This window comes from Zootoca vivipara, chromosome 7 (assembly GCF_965207765.1).
Source record: "Zootoca vivipara chromosome 7, rZooViv2.hap1.1, whole genome shotgun sequence".
In the NCBI taxonomy this organism is placed as follows: Eukaryota; Metazoa; Chordata; class Lepidosauria; order Squamata; family Lacertidae; genus Zootoca; species Zootoca vivipara.
The window spans coordinates 19,675,542-19,691,828 of record NC_142590.1 but is presented as its reverse complement, the minus strand read 5'-3'; the positions used below and the strand labels follow the sequence as shown (position 1 = coordinate 19,691,828).

General features: G+C 44.9%; 1 protein-coding gene across 1 annotated transcript; it reads right to left on the bottom strand.

Moving 5' to 3' along the window:
* Positions 1-370: 370 nt before the first annotated feature.
* Positions 371-14,074, bottom strand: EXTL2 (exostosin like glycosyltransferase 2). Its single transcript, XM_035123621.3, has 5 exons — positions 13,775-14,074; positions 10,833-10,906; positions 8,371-8,798; positions 5,944-6,014; positions 371-4,455 (listed from the first exon to the last, which is right to left on the bottom strand). Exons 2-5 carry the CDS (start codon positions 10,835-10,837, stop codon positions 3,964-3,966), a joined length of 996 nt encoding a protein of 331 aa, XP_034979512.1. The 5' UTR covers positions 10,838-10,906; positions 13,775-14,074; the 3' UTR covers positions 371-3,963.
* Between the last annotated feature and the right edge of the window lie 2,213 nt (positions 14,075-16,287).

Below are 16,287 nucleotides of genomic sequence, written 5' to 3'. Positions count from 1 at the left end.
TGAACGGTTACTCCGCGGACCGTCTGGAACGGATTAATCCACTTTCCATTACTTTCAATGGGAAAGTTCGCTTCAATTTATGAACGCTTCAGTTTATGAACAGACTTCCAGAACCAATTGTGTTCATAAACCGAGGTACCACTGTACTTACTTGAGAACAATTGCACTTTACTTTCAAGTTTTCTTGCAGAATCTTCATTTCAAAACTAGGGTCCACTTATTTCCGATCAGGTTGCACAGCTGCAACCCTATGCACATTTACTTGCGAGTAAGCCCCCTTTAAGTCAGTAGGCTTCTTGGGTAAACAAGTGCAGAAGAGTCAGTCTGCTTTCTGTCCAAGTTTCTTTTGCCCAATAACCACACGATACTATCATCATTACACATCTTTATTTACTTTTTGGGGTTAGAAAATAAAGAGAACAAACAAAACAAAACAAAAAACACACAACCCAACAGCATGTGAATATAAAAGAGCAAAACACAGAAAACCTGAGGGATGGGGAAGAGAAAGAGTTTTCATCAAATACAATCCAACTAGACAGCCACATCTGTAACTAGCTGCCACTGTATTCGCTAATAGAAATATTTTCAACACTGCAGTACATTAATGGCTCATTTTTTGAACTGAGTACAGAAACAGAAACGCAACACTCTGACCTAAAAGTAAGCTTGTTTGAAGGAATGGAACTAGAAAATATGGCACCTTAATATACAGGGCAGCATAGCTCTCATTCCAGAGCCAGGCAGCAACATTTTTAATTGTTTTAATTCCTGTTGGAAGCAATATGCTAATTTCAGACATCTGCATGGCACTGAATACACACTTGTGGCACTGTACAAAGAAATGCAATTGATCTACAGGTTGGGTGTAACCTATCAGATGCTCAGTGCAAATTGCTGTTTTTGCAGCGGGTCTTGCGGTGTATGTAGGCAAGGTTTAGATTGGTGCAAGTTGCAGGAGGGCCACCATTGTAGCGGATATACACTATGGATGTGGGCTGCAATTCAACATGCTTATGCATGCTTGGCCCCGCTGATCAAGTCGAGAGAACTTCATGTGTACAACTGGATGTTTCTACCCCCCTTTTTAAAAGTGCAGCACGTTTGTTCTGAACAGTTAATGTGTGTTTAAACATCGTGGAGGTTAAAAATGTAGCTCGTATGTTTGCAGAGTGTTGATGCTGTTAACAAAGAAAATAAACCACCACCCATGGCTGTGCACATAGGGATACTCTGGCTTCCAAGCCTCGGCACCAGTGGCATGTATGTAACTGAACACAAAGTGACAGACGAGAATAAGACAGTGACCCAGAAATACTTTCCCTCCTGCTTTCGTTATGCCTCTCTGTTGTGCTGACTTCTCCCCATCTTGCTTTCCGATTTCCCTGCAAAGATTCCCACCTGAGGCTCCAATACTTTGGCCACCTCATGAGAAGAGAAGACTCCCTGGAAAAGACCCTGATGTTGGGAAAGATTGAGGGCACGAGAAGGGGACGACAGAGGACGAGATGGTTGGACAGTGTTCTCGAAGCCACCAACGTGAGTCTGACCAAACTGCGGGAGGCAGTGGAAGACAGGAGTGCTTGGCGTGCTCTGGTCCATGGGGTCACGAAGAGTCGGACGACTAAACGACCAAACAACAAAGCTGGCCTTCACAGGATATTTGGAAGAGACCCAAGCTGCAAACTGCATTTTGGTCCTCATCTCTCACTTGCGTTGGGAGACACGGGAACATTTCAAACTCAAGTACAGCAAGCAAAGCACAAGTTGTACGATCCCGGAGATGTTCTATAGTTATGCCAGAATCTGAAAACTCAGCAAACAATTCACTGCAGCCCTTAGCTTGAGAAGTACAGCAAAGCGATCTCAAATTGCAAACAAGTGTCGCTAAAGCAAATACATTCAAGGGAGCAGAGGAAAAAGATCTCACATGCTCACAAGTGAAGAAATGTGCAGATTGGCTTTGAATAATTGGACCTACTTTTTATTTCTTTTATTTTGGAGGAGAAATGTATTTTAGTTTAGAAAAGCGAGTTTGCGTGTGGAGAAAGTAAAGAGGGATAAGCCCCCCCCCCTTTTCCTCTCGTATACTAGAACTTCAGGGCCATCCAGTGAAGAGGAATGTTGGAAGATACAGGACCAGAAGTGTAGTGGTTTGGGGTCCAATAGGGTGTCTTGTCTCCAGTATCCTAGAGGTGCCCAATCAGCACGAAAGGGCTGCTTTTTAGCCACTGAGAAGAAGTCTTCTCATCCTTTGATTGGCTCCAATCAGCAGAGTGTGAAAGGAGGAGAGTCATCCACTGAGGATTGGCTACTAGGGTCTCTCTTGACTAGGGCTGGGTGATATCTAGTTTTCAACATCGTGATATATCACAGGCTAAACATCATGATCTACTGATTTATCTTAATGTCTGAAATCAGGATGGAGCTATGCAGAGGCATGGCTGGCTTAACGGTTTTCCCTTCATTTTGCATAGCGTGCAGACACGCAGACACACACACACACGATTTGTGATTTAATGCAGGTCAAAAATTATGAAACCGATACCATGATATGGACCTCAAGCTGGTTTTGGACAATATATCAATATATGCCTAGCCCTACTCTTGAGAAGGTGTGCGAGAACACTGAATTGTTCTGTATGCTCCAAAGCTAAGCATTTAGGAACACTGAAAACAAAAGGTGCTTCAGTTTAAAGGTTATGGTGTGCACGTTCCAATATGTACAATGGAACTTCAAGAAAAACACAACCCAAGTCCCTCCAAAATAAGATATTGCAGCACAGCAAATCATTTGCCCATATATGTGCACAGAACCTAGCAGACCTAGCTGAAAGGCAACCCAGAGAGATCTGCACAGATTGTTGTACTGTATCCCTAATCGTTATTTATTGTATCATAATAAGATGACAGTATAATTATAGAACCTTGTTCATGATTGGCTGCGACTGTCATGAAAGGACTTCTGGATTTGCTGCTACACTACTGTTCAGGACAGGCAAATGGAAGGACTTCCTCGCACAGCAGGTGGTTAAAAATATGGAAATCAATTCCACAAGATGTAGTTATAGCTACCAATTTGAAAGGGTTCAAAAGGGGGATTAGCCCAATCTTGAATTTGGGCTATCATTGACCAGTAGTCGTAATGGCTATGTTCTGACTCCAGCATCAGAATGGTATGTCTATGGATACCAGTTGCTTGGGAACATAAGGGTGATGTTGTGCTCATGTCCTGTTTGTGGATTTCCCATAGGCATCTGGTGAGACACTGTGAGAACAGGGTGCTGAACTAGATGGGCCTCTCGCCTGATGCAAGAGGGCACTTCTTATACTCTTACAAGCAACACTGGAATATTGTCTGCAAATGAAGCGTCACACAGAGACTTGCAAATAGCGATTGGCCTGCTTGTCCCTGATGAATAAGAACTGTTGGGGAAACTTCATGAAAATTGGTCCTTTCTTTCAGGTCACAAATGCTGACACATATCTATGTGGCGAGGTTGGCAAGGAATACGTTTTTCTGCAGACTTTCAACTTCTGCTAGAGATGTGTTAGCGACACTGATCACGCAAACGCACCTGTATTTCTGGCATACTCTATCTTCATGTGGGTAGTTTGGCGACCGGTTACTGAGCGAGGGATAAATGACAAAGCCAAGAAGATATATATATATACCTGTAACTCAGGACGGCACTTGATACGACAGATGAGGTGGACAGTGGTCCACAAAAGCTGAGGCCGCAATAAATTTGTGAGTTGTTAAGGAGCCACAAGACTATTTGCTGTTTCTATTCCAACTGAAGGTTTTTGCATGCTGAGCAGAAAGAAGGGATGTTCTACCAGACCTCACATCCTCAAAGAGCTTTTGCAGATACAAGCTCTGAATAAGGTACACCCTTCTTCTGTTTAGCTTACCGTTTGAATGGCTGGGAAGCATGTCAAGCATTTCCTTGCATCGTGTCCTTACATTTTGTTCTTGTGATTAGCATAGTTTGGAAAGCCAAACTGAGAAATCATGATGTTGGAGTATTTCAAGGGCATGTTGCCATAGATGCTAACCAATTTGTTGAGGCAGTAGGACCTCTGGAGCAAGTGCTCTGCCCGATGCCACATTCCAGAATAGCCGCTATTACTCTCTTTCTCCAAATTCCTGATGTCGACTGGCTTCACAAACATGCCTGGGGGCTTCCCAGTATATTTGGCCACTAAGAAATTCATGGCAATATCATCACAGTTCTGAGTCTCGTCTATCATGGCGTGCACAGCTTCAGGCTGTTTTTGAAAGAGTTCGAGGTATTCACTGCTGAAGAAGGCTGCTCCTACGAGAATCATGGAATACTGGTCTCCATTGCCATTGCCAGGACTCTGCAGTTCGAAGCTTCCGTAACTGTATATCCCCGAAGAGCTGGGCAAGTGCTTTCGAGGAACAAAACCCACTATCTGATCTGGGAATTGCTGAAAAGAAAAAGAAAATGTTATTATACGATGGTTCATTCGGAGCCTCATTCCGAATGATCACAGAGGATTCTATAATCAATTGGGAAGAAACTAAGCGGAAGAATTGACAATAAACTGCATGCTTTCATGCACTGAATCAAATGACATGTTAACGCAACGCCATCTGATTGAACTTCCTAGTGGGTACAATTCATAAGCCCATAAAATGGGCAGATACTGAAGAAAATTTAGGGCTCCTCATGGCTAGTGTTCTTGACACAATAGTAGTGCTATAGTGGTGGAATTTTTCTGGTTCAGTTTGTTCCAAGATGTTTTCCCATTGTCCAGAGGGGATATAGAGCAACAAAAGCAGGCAAAATTCAGAGCTGTAGCCAAGGGGGGGAGGGCTAGCCGGGTTTTTTGCCCCAGGTGAAACCAGAAGGACGCCATTGAAGCTCCCAGTCTCTCTCTCTCTCTCTCTCTCTCTCTCTCTCTCTCTCTCTCTCTCTCTCTCTCTCTCTCTCTCTGTGTGTGTGTGTGTGTGTGTGTGTGTGTGATACACAAATATGCATGGGGAGGTGCCAAACTGAGTCTTTGACCCGGGTGAAATGAAGCCTAGTGTCACCCCTGCAAAAATACACTTGAGCAAATAAAACTATATCAAGTGTCAGGAATCTCAGAAGCAAGTTACTGGATGTGCACTGACTGGAAATGAAGTCTGTGTGACCATCCTGAAACTCCAGTTGTAGGTGCAAACAGTGAAAGCAGGATCATGTGTGACCTCTCCGATAGCATCATGGAGACAAAGCATGATAAAGTGCTCAACGAAATGGATGCCCTCAGGTGCCCTATATCATTTTTATCACTACAGTAATGGCTTGCATTTGTTGTAATAGAGGCCTTCCTGGAAGTGGTCAGTTGGTAAGCCCATCTCTCTCTCTCTCTCTCCAGCCCCCATTTGACAGACTTGCAATCCGTTCACTTAAAGTAATATTTTAGCCTCTTGCTAATTGTGCTGTTTTTAATGTGCATATTTGACTTCATTTATTAACGTTTTCTTTTGAAGATTTTTTTTTGTTAACTTTGCTGCGTTAAATGTGCATTCTGTACTTGATCTTCTATTTCGAAATCTCTAAAGATAGTACTTTAGTTTCCTGCTAATTATTCCTGCTTTGAATGTATACTTTATAGTTGACTTTCTCCTGTAATGTTTTATTCCAAGATTGTTTTATTCGATGTTTTAATGGAAATTGTAAACTACTTTTTGAGATTTTTTTCTTAGAAATATAAAGCGGTACACAAATGAAATTAACAATCTCTGGGGGATCACCGCTTTTAGGGAGATGTGAAAACACAAATCTTTTTCATTCTGAACTATGTCTTTTCTACATTCCTTGGTGCTTACTCTTAGGTAAGAGTGCGTAACTCTTAGAGGAATACGAGAAAACATTATAATAATTCAGTACAATTAAAAACAAGGCATGCAAAGCAAAATGCAGACATTACCTGCCAAATGGAGAAAGCGAAAACTAGGTCATGGGCGCTAACTAGGGTATCATCATCCATCATCAAAATAGCTGAACAGAGGGAAAATGCATTTTGATGAGAACACACATTTAAGAAGGCATTACTAAGCAAAAGGCGTATGACAAATTAGAACAATATTCATTGTGATTACGCTTGCTGAGGGGAAAACAGAAGACTTTGCTTTTTGGGGTGAGAGATGAACCACAATCTAGGGCAGTGTTTCTCAACCTTTTTGGGGCCACTTGTTCCGTGGAAAAAATCACGAGGCACACCACCAATAAAAAAGTTAAAAAATTTAACTCTGCCGCCCTATATTATAATTATGACTGTAAGAAACACTTGCCAAATATTGCTTTCTGGCGGGTTAGTGTTGTGTATTGGCGGCCGCCAGGCTCGTTTGCACTGAGCTTTGGGAAAGAGGAGGAGAAATATTGCTTTCTGGTGGGTTAGTGATGATTATTGGCGGCCGCCAGGCACGTGACAATGCAAATCACCCTTCTCGTCGCCGCACGTCGCGGCACACCAGCCAGCGTCTCGCGGCACACTAGTGTGCCACGGAACAGTGGTTGAGAAACGCTGATCTAGGGAACGTTTTTAAGGCTCAGGATCTTGCAGCCTTGGTTTGAGTGACGTGAACAAAAAAGGTGGAAAATTCCAGGGTGCCCAAAATGAGTTGTGGAGTTTGCTGGTGCTTCCCGAAGGTGGGCAGGAGATGGTGAAACAGCCCCTTGCATGCTATTATACAATAGGGGGGGCAGTTCTATATGCACACATCCTTGGGACTACAACTCCCATCATCCCTAGCTAGCAGGACCAGTGCTCAGGGATGATGGGAATTGTAGTCCAAGAACAGCTGGAGACCCAAGTTTGGGAAATGCTGTGTTAGAAGAAGCGTGTTGGCAACCGCTGTTCAGGAGTGAGTGAAAAGCAGAAGACGAGCTGGGGAGAGGCAGTCAGGATAGGTCAGTGCAGGAACTGTGAGGGTGCCGTGGAGGAGGAAGAATTGACAGTGTCTCTCTGTCACATAAAACAACAACAATGTAAGAGCTCTTAGGCTTAGGAATGTTGACCTTCCAGGGCTGGTTCACAAGTACAGCGCTTGAGTTCTCATCCGTTGCTGAGCAACAACGGAATGTGCAAGCTGCTCTGTTGAAAAAAAGAACAGCACCTGCATTTTAGGCAAAGGTGGATAAACACTCTACGGCTTGAACTGGAATTTGGCTCAGCAAAAATTCCAGGAAATAGGGTTGCTTGCTTTTTTTTCTTTCAGAGGCAGATTCCAAAATCTAGAACATGTTGCCTTATTTCTCCACCGAGGACATCAGAGGATTGAACGCTTCTTCCAACATTAGCAATAAGGGGGCAATCTCACTGGAGTCTTCTTCAAGAGGCCTTCATTCCTACGTGGTACCTGGAACGCTACAGCTGCAGGGTCCTAGCACTAGGGAAATGCTCTAGAAACTAGGAGTTGGATTCCACTAAGTTGTCCCCCTGCAATTAGCACAATGGGGTTTACCTCCCCACTTTTCCCATGCCCCCCCTTCAAAAAAAACTCTGGGGGATAGGGAGAATCTCCAGAACAGAACATGGGGGAAAAAAGGGATGTTGTTCCACTCATGCTGATAGCAGCATTTGTTTTAGTGCAACGCTGAACTCCTCCCTACATGCATAGCTGCCAAGTTTTCCCTTTTCTCGCGAGGAAGCCTATTCAGCATAATGGAAAATCCCTTAAAAAAAGGGATAACTTGGCAGCTATGTACATGCCACAGAGGTTCTGGCACCTAGCACTGTGTCAACAAGGAGGATTCGAACTGCCAACCTTACAGTTGGCAAACCCAAGAGGCTTGAAGGTTTTGACCAACCGTGTCCCAGCTGGTTTCATAATGACAAGCTGGACAAGTTAATACAGTTAGATGAGGAATTTTGTAGATCTGCAACATCCGTAGTTTTAGGTGATGTATGGAAATTCTGTTTGCAGAATCTGATCCGTGATTGTGCATTCACCCACAGAAGTTATCGCTTGATGCTGTAGCCATCAAGTGATGAAGATACAGTGGTGCCTCGCTAGACGAATTTAATTCGTTCCACGGGTCTTTTCTTATAACGAAAAATTCGTCTAGCAAATCCCATAGGAATGCATTGAATTTTTTTTGAATTTTTTTTTGCCCATAGGAACGCATTAATTGAATTTCAATGAATTCGTCTAGCGAGGCAACCTCCGCTTGAAAAATCCTTTCGTTAAGCGGAAATTTCGTTAAGCAGGGCATTCGTTAAGCAAGGCACCACTGTATATGGTAAGAAAAAGCAGTTAGCTGTAAACCACCACCACCACCCCAAGTGAGAATGTTGGTGTAAAGCCGTAATAGTCCCTGGGGTGGGAGAGAAGAGAAACACACCAATAATTACCTTTTGTTTCCAGCTCAGGAAAAACCTGAAGCCTGTTCCTCATGCGATTTACTGTTTGTGTCTTGAAGATAACTGGGACAGGGTGTGGTCCCAGCGAGTTCCAAATTTCCTCAGGGGCTTTCTCTCCAATGTTATTCCATACAACAATCACTTTGTGCAAATGAGGGATAGCTTGATAATGATTCAAAAGCTTCAGCAGAAGGTCGGTTCGATTGTACGTCTGCATAATGAGAGTAAAGGAATCCGAGGCGATCTGGCTCTGAGATTTTCTTTCCCTCCGCAAATTGAGCATTTTGTCTTCCTTAATATTTGGCAGCAAAGCAGTTAACGCGCCTGCCACAAGGAGCAACAACAGGATCACGACGGAAGAGAAGTGAAGTAGCCGGATCCCCATAATTCTTCCAGGTAGTTTACAGGTGTGATTAAACCTTTATTTTAAAAAAAAGTGAGGAAGGAGGGGAGTCAGTCAGTCATGGTCAAACCTCGCAAAATACAAAATTAAAATTGAAGGGTTAGTAAAGTCAGGTGGATTTTGACAAGTTAGTGGAGAATTTGCTATGGGTCTTAAATTGCATATCAATGTCTCTGAATGTTTGACAATGTCCCCCCCCCCCAGCTCAGACATAAGCAGGCACTCAATACAAGAGGTTTTGTGATGTGACAAACAGTAAGGTTGGAGAGCCACAAAACTCCGTGTAAAATGGATTCCTTCTCCATTCCTATATACATGAACCCTTTGTGCCACCAGGGCATCATAGATCTGTGCTTTTAGGCAAACGTAACAGTTCCAATCCAATAAAAATAGAACAATCCAATTCAGATGCGGGAATTGAAACTTTAAAGGCTCATCGATGAAGACATAAGGCAATTCAAAAAGAAGCAATAGGCATATGGAAACAGATACCACTTAGACAGGGGGGGGGGAACCAATAGGAAAATGCCTTGTGAACAAATGTCACCTGGGAAAAGAGTAGCGGAATGAGCCAACTGTTTCATTTGTATTGTCAGAGCAGTAATTGGCCACGTCAAGGGTATATGCTAAGCAATACTCTGTTAAGCCTAGCCCTGAGCTGATCCTAGACACGAAATCCTCAGAAGATGAACTATACACTTTGTGGAGCAGAGAGGGTCTCCTGGAACAAGTGTGGAGGTCCCCTTTGAGGGAGCTACTGGGTACCACTATTAACCACAATCCTTCATGTCTCAGCGAGAACACAAGCAACTTTTGGGTTCTGTGAATGTTAGATGGAAGGCTCTGCTCCCAGAGCTAATATGAAGCAAAGACATGCTGTGGAAGCCTGATGAACAACAGCCCAATAAAGATGGGACTTCACTGTATGTGATGCTCCCATCACACTGACTTATTAACTCCCATAATTGTTTAAGGTTTGGGACTGAACTGAGTTGCATGTTGGACTTAAACTTCTCAAAGCCATTGCTTCTTCATTCAGAATCCTAGGAATTTCAGAAACCTGAAATCTGTAGCACCTGGGGGGGGGGGCTATTTCAACCTGCAACCTCCATCTCGGCATTCAGCTGACCTTACGGATACCACATCAGTCTAATTTATTTTTTTAAATGTCCTCATTTTCCCTGTTCCCTGGTCACCTGCTGCTTTGTGTGACATCTTGCCAGATAGTTCTGGTACATTCTTGTGATAGTGTGCTTAGTCCTAGTAAAGGTATCGCCCAACTGTGGATTTTGGAGTTATTAGTGATAGTGTCCATTAAGATTTAACCAATCTCTGCTCCTATCCCTATACAGTGGTATCTCAGTTTGCGACCGCAATCCGTTCCACAGAGCCGGTCGCTCTCTGAATTGGTCGCTCGCTGAAGGCACGCTTCTGCGCGTGCACGAAGCGCCGATAGAGCGCTTCTGCGCACGCTGCACAGATCACTTCTGCGCATCCGAGCACCGCAGAACCCAGATGTAAACACTTCCGGGTCCGCGGTGGTCGGAAACCGAAGCGGTCGCAAACGGAGGCAGTCGCAAACCGAGGTTTGACTGTACACCCCAGCAACAAGCAACTAATTCACAGTACATACCACCAGTGTGCTCACAATGGGGTTTTGGTGTGGGTTTTTGTTGTTGTAATTTTAGCTATTTAGCGGTTTATAGGATCAGGCAGCTGTGACAACATCTCATACACAAAATGAAACCATGGTTTGCAAGGCAGCTGTGTTTTTAGGAACACAGATTCCCTTTCTTTGCATAAAATAAAATCACATATGAGTACAGATATGATATTGAGGCACATAAGAAGGGTTCCGGGAGGCAAACTACAATTCAGTCACACAGCAAACCGAATTGCAGCAACATTTCCTATAATCACTTCTTAACGTTTATAGCAGCATTTTTCTCCTTTTCTTCTAGGAGTTAGAAACACAGGCAATAATTTAATTTCAAAAAAGCACTTACGTAAAGTATTTCAAAAGAGGAATAAATTTGTTGCGAGAACTCACCTCATTCCTGCACTGGCAGCTTTACAGTTATTAGTTGGTGTGCCAGGGAACGGTGTTTTGGAAAGCCTTTAGCTCTGTTGGAAAATGAAATAATTCACAATAATACATTCTTGCAGGTGGGCCTCCGTGAAATGATCCAGCAGGCAAACATGTGGGCGACAAATTTGCTAATGTGTGTACTGTGTGGTTAGCTGTCCTATTTCCCTTTGATTGCAGAGAGAAAATGACTTGTATCATCAAGCTATAAAAACCTCTTATTATTTCCACCTAATGTATGCAGCTCTGCTATCATTTATATGTAAGTCCCACACACTGTGCAGCTAAGGCTGCAATTTTACACATTTACCAGGAGTCAGTCCCACTGATCTCAGTGGGAGTTATTTCTAAGTAGGTATTATAAGGCTGCACTGTAAATATACAGTTACAGCCAATTATGTTGAGGATCACACTTCCGGCTATAATGCAATCCCAAGTGAAATATAATTGGCAATGTTCACATGTCATGTTAAACCAGGGTTGCTGCCTTACTGTGGATTATTCTTCACATGCAATGGGCTGGTGCGTGCTAACCAGTGTTAGAAACTCAGATATATAAACTAGGTGCCAAATGGCTTATTAAACCAGGGTTACAGTTGCCAAAAAGGAATGTCCAGGTGTTATTTTGGGGCCAGACGGCTCGAAAGTCATATTTTTCAATACGACTTTTTGGTTCCTGTTCTGATTGCGCAGGTAAAACATGACATAGATTTCTACAGGATGTGTTGCTAGTGTGTGAAAACAGGCAAGATCCAAGGATCCCCAGGCCTGCACCTCCAGATGGTGGAGAGATCTAGTGCCATCCTGGCACCTGGGCATCTTCACTTGGTTGCAAGTGGCAAAATGCGCCTGGCGAATTTCAAACGTCGACACTAACTAACCTCTCCTAGTAGCTCTTCCGCCAACATGAATGGGGGAAAACAGTTAACCTTGGCTTCCTGTCACATCTGAACCTGGGTCTGCGGTTTGCTGCTCCGCAATAAGCCAAGATTCATCAGCCGACAGCAAGCAATATTTTAAGGCTAGTCATCTATGCTGCCTTGGTAAGGACCATCAAACCACAGTCCCAGGTTCAGACATAAACAAGTTGCCAGGCTTAACAGCAGCTTTCTGGGCTGTTCCTCCTACTTGCGGTAGGAAAGCATCAAAGTGAGAACTATCAGGTAGTTTGCACTAGCACTTTGCTCATGCACAAAAACATGGCAATTCTAGCTTGTGATGTAATTACAGCCCCCCCCCCATTTCTGTCTTCCCATCTCAACTGCTTGCTTTTTGGATGGTTTTATGCTGAAGCACACTCAGTGCTCCCCCCCCCAAAGGTGCTGGCACTCACCAAGAAGTTGCTACAGTAAGTGCCACACTTTTTAACAACCCCCACAAAAAAGATGTGCCAGTACAGTACTGCAGACCCTTGAACACTCCCTGAAAAAAAAGCACTGAGTACACTATACCTTGAGATAACCGTAGTCTCATTTTCAGGGGGGGTAAATATGAGTGGTAATCGCACACAGGTATGTACCACTGCTAGAGCAGTGTAGAACTCAGAGTGATCCCTTGTTTTGGCAACCCTTTTGGTATGATCTAAAAGGGACCCAGATGGTGCTGTGGGTTAAACCACAGAGTCTAGGGCTTGCTGATCAGAAGGTCGGCGGTTCGAATCCCTGCAACAGGGTGAGCTCCCGTTGCTTGGTCCCAGCTCCTGCCCACCTAGCAGTTCGAAAGCACACCAAAGTGCAAGTAGATAAATAGGGACCGCTCCGGCGGGAAGGTAAACGGCGTTTCCGTGCGCTGCTCTGGTTCGCCAGAAGCAGCTTTGTCATGCTGGCCACATGACCAGGAAGCTGTCTGCGGACAAACACCGGCTCCCTCGGCCTATAGAGCGAGATGAGCGCCGCAACCCCAGAGTCGGACACGACTGGACCTGATGGTCAGGGGGCCCCTTTACCTTGGTATGATCTTAGGCAAGCTCCACTGAGAAGCTTGTTCCCCGACCTGTGCGGAGCTCATTTCCATAGAAGTGTGCTTGCAATCATTTATTTTTATTTATTGAATTTATGTACCACCCTATACCCGGAGGTCCACCCTATACCCGGAGGTCCACCCTATACCCGGAGGTCCACCGGAGGCGCTATTTCCAACTTGCAGCCTGGAACCGTGCACAGTTTGGGAACAAGGCCCTACTGATCCGAACGGGGCTTGTTCCCAAATGTGCACAGATGGGTTCAGGCTAGCCAAATATGATTGTGGCTCAAGCCCAAGCGCACGCAGCGGGACATAGCACTGAGCAATCCCCTGGTACAATATTTGGGCTCCAAACAGAGATCCCGCGGGGCTACTGCAGATGCAAAATTGCAAACGGGTTTTGTTGGGCTGCAGGCAAAACAGCATTCAAAGCAGGGGGGGCATGCACACTTTGGGGTGGGGTGGGGTGGGGGAAGCACCAACCCCATTTCTACTGTTACAAAACCTTAAGCAAAACAATACCGGTAGTTGCAGGGGCGGGTAATGAAAGAGCATGGATGCTGCAGGCGATGGTGGTGCGGCTGGGCTCCCTGCCAATACTGGGACCCGCTGGCTGATCCTAGAAGCTGTGCAAAGCCGCACCATCAGCCCATTTCCTAGCCTTCTAAATATATATATATATATTAAAAATCGTCTCCAGATCTACCCGCCCGCTTAGCCAATAAAACAAACACCGCCAAGCGCGCACAAACACAAAATAAGCCCCTAGGAAGAGGCCTTTCATTTGATGCAGAAGATCTTTCGGTCTCTTCTTCCACGGGCTGAACATGAAACGCTACTTCTCCCCCACATCATTCCCACCTCCCGACCCCGGTTCGGATATTGTGCCGCCTCCGGCGACGGCCTCGTTCGCGTGTTCGCGGCTTCACAGACGGTCGCCTAACCTGCAATCGACAGGAGCCAAGCCGGGATTTCACATCGTCGGGACAACGGAGATTGTGCACGCGCAGCCCCGCGAATCTCGAGCCGTTCTCCCGGTGAATCAGCTGCGATCGCAAACATCCATCGCAGCGCGAGAGGAAGGCGAAGGGGGCTGGACCAAGACCCGATCTCTTCCCTTTTGGGTGCGTTGTGCTTCCTGTTGGAAGAAGATCCCGCCTCTTGGAGAGCGGGATCTTCAGAACTGCAATTTTCGCCTCCCGGTTACTTGTTGCGATTTTCCATTTCAGCTGCCTCCGATTCCTGATGTTATTAAGGGCAGCGCGCTTTTAGAATCGCTAATGGCTATGGGGGTTGAAAAGAGTGGCTTTAGATTTTATTTTATTTTTTTTAAAAACCACTCGATTTTGAAGTTGGGTGGCCATCTGTCATGTATGATCTATTTGAGATTGCAGCCTAGCAAATCACTAAGAGCGTCTTAGTGCATTGCCGGGGGTTGGGCTAGAACTAGATGACCCCGGGGGTTCCCTTCCAACTTCTACAAGAAGAGGTCAAAAGAAACTCTTAGTGATTTGCTAGGCTACGATCCTGCCGGATTTGCACTGTGACCCTTTAAGGTGCCAAAATACTGGCTCCCAGTTTAGGATTCCATGTATGCGAGTTGGGGCAGAGGGAAGAGATGCCTGTCCCCCATTTTCCAAACCGCTAAAGGAACTACTGTATTCATATAGACTTTGAAACTGAATCACAAACTGGGAATTAAAATCCAGTTCTAATCCTGAATGTGCTTCCTGGAGCTTTATCAGCAGCACGCTTTAACCAACTGAGCTATCCAGTTATCTATGGAATCAAATTCAATGGAACTTGATTCAAATAAATTGCATTTAGGATGAGAGCGTTAATGTGAAATGTAGCCCATTTTCTAGGAATCTTAACATGGGATAAAGCCACATACAACATGTAGAGTGTCTCCCCCCACCGGCTGCTGCCATTGATTCCATGATGGATGGTTCTTGCAGTATTTTTTCCGTGGATTCATTTCTTATCTGAGCTTTGCTCAGTAAGAAACAGATTAAAGATGGCAGGGAGAGCCGAAGAAGTTAGCTGTGTGACGGTCACTTGTAAAGAAGCAGGCAAAAGAATGGGACACAGTGTGATGAGTTTGGGGTTGGTTGGAGAAGCGGTCAAGCAAGTTCCTTTGCAGAGGAAGACCAGATGAAGGCTGCCAAGAGCCACTGAGCCTCTTGGGCTTGCTGATCAGAAGGTCGGTGGTTCGAATCCACGCAACGGGGTGAGCTCCCGTTGTTATGTCCCAGCTCCTGCCAACCTAGCGGTTCAAAAGCACACCAGTGCAAGTAGATAAATAGGTGCTGCGGCGGTGGCAAGGTAAACGGCATTTCCATGTGCTCTGGTTTCCGTGACAGTGTCCCGTTGCGCCAGAAGCGTTTTAGTCATGCTGCCCACATGACCCGGAAAGCTGTCTGTGGACAAAGGCCAGCTCCCTCAGCCTGAAGCGAGATGAGCACTGCAACCCCATAGTGGCCTTTGACTGGACTTAACCATCCAGGGGTCCTTTATCTTTACCTTTTAGTGCTCTGCTTCACTTTGGAGGGGTGAGGCGGGTTCCAATTAGCTGACTAAGAAGCACCTACAGTAGGTGGGCTGGAGAGAGAGGAGAGATGCTGCAAAGCTGAGCTAGAGAGACACATTTTGCTCTGTGCCGGTCTTTGGGACTCCCCTGGTATCAGAAAGGGGGAGCAAGATCAGTTGGAGTGACAGTGCAGTCCTACGCTCATATTATATACTGTACATGTGTGTGTGTGTGTGTGTGTGTGTGTGTGTGTGTGTGTGTAACTGAAGCCATACTGTATAGCCTAAAGACTAAAGACATCATCATTATTATTAATTGCTCACATAATATGGTGCACACACACCATTTGAATGGCAATACCCATCAACTTTTTTTTCGGGGGGGGGGAGCTGACCCATTCAAATATTTTATTGAAGGGCTGAAGACCACTAGGAGTTGGCTCCTCTGCGATGGGGGCATACAGGGCTAAAGATATATTGTGTGCTGTTTTATATTGTTGGAAGCTGCCCAGAGTGGCAACCCAGTCAGATGGGCGGGGTACAAGTAGTAAATAATAATAACAACAGCAATAATATCAACAACAATTCCTCCACTTCACCCAGACCTTGCTCTAACTAAGCAGTCTATGGCCTTCTTTAAAGCTCTGTGTTGGAGGGTCACTGCTTCGTTTGATATGATATGTATTTTTGTGGGGTGTTTTTTTATACTGTAAACTGCCCTCTGATCCTTGGGCAAAGGGCGATATATAAATCTAATTAATAATAATAATAATAATTATTCACGGCCAGGAACTAATACTAATACTGTAGTGGAAAAGTCTCTTGTAAAGAAGCAGGCAAAACAATGGAACACAGTGTTATGAGTTTGGGGCAGGTTGGATAATCTGTTGTTGTTGTTGTTGTTGTTTGTTGGTTTGTTTGTTTCCAG

What these genes read in the sequence shown, in the direction of transcription:
- EXTL2 (XM_035123621.3), bottom strand. An exon ending in TCCTGAGCTGGAAACAAAAG is followed by an intron (nt 6,015 to 8,370) that starts GTAATTATTGGT and finishes CCCTCTGTTCAG; the next exon opens with CTATTTTGATGATGGATGAT. An exon ending in TCGCTTTCTCCATTTGGCAG is followed by an intron (nt 4,456 to 5,943) that starts GTAATGTCTGCA and finishes TTTTCTTTTCAG; the next exon opens with CAATTCCCAGATCAGATAGT.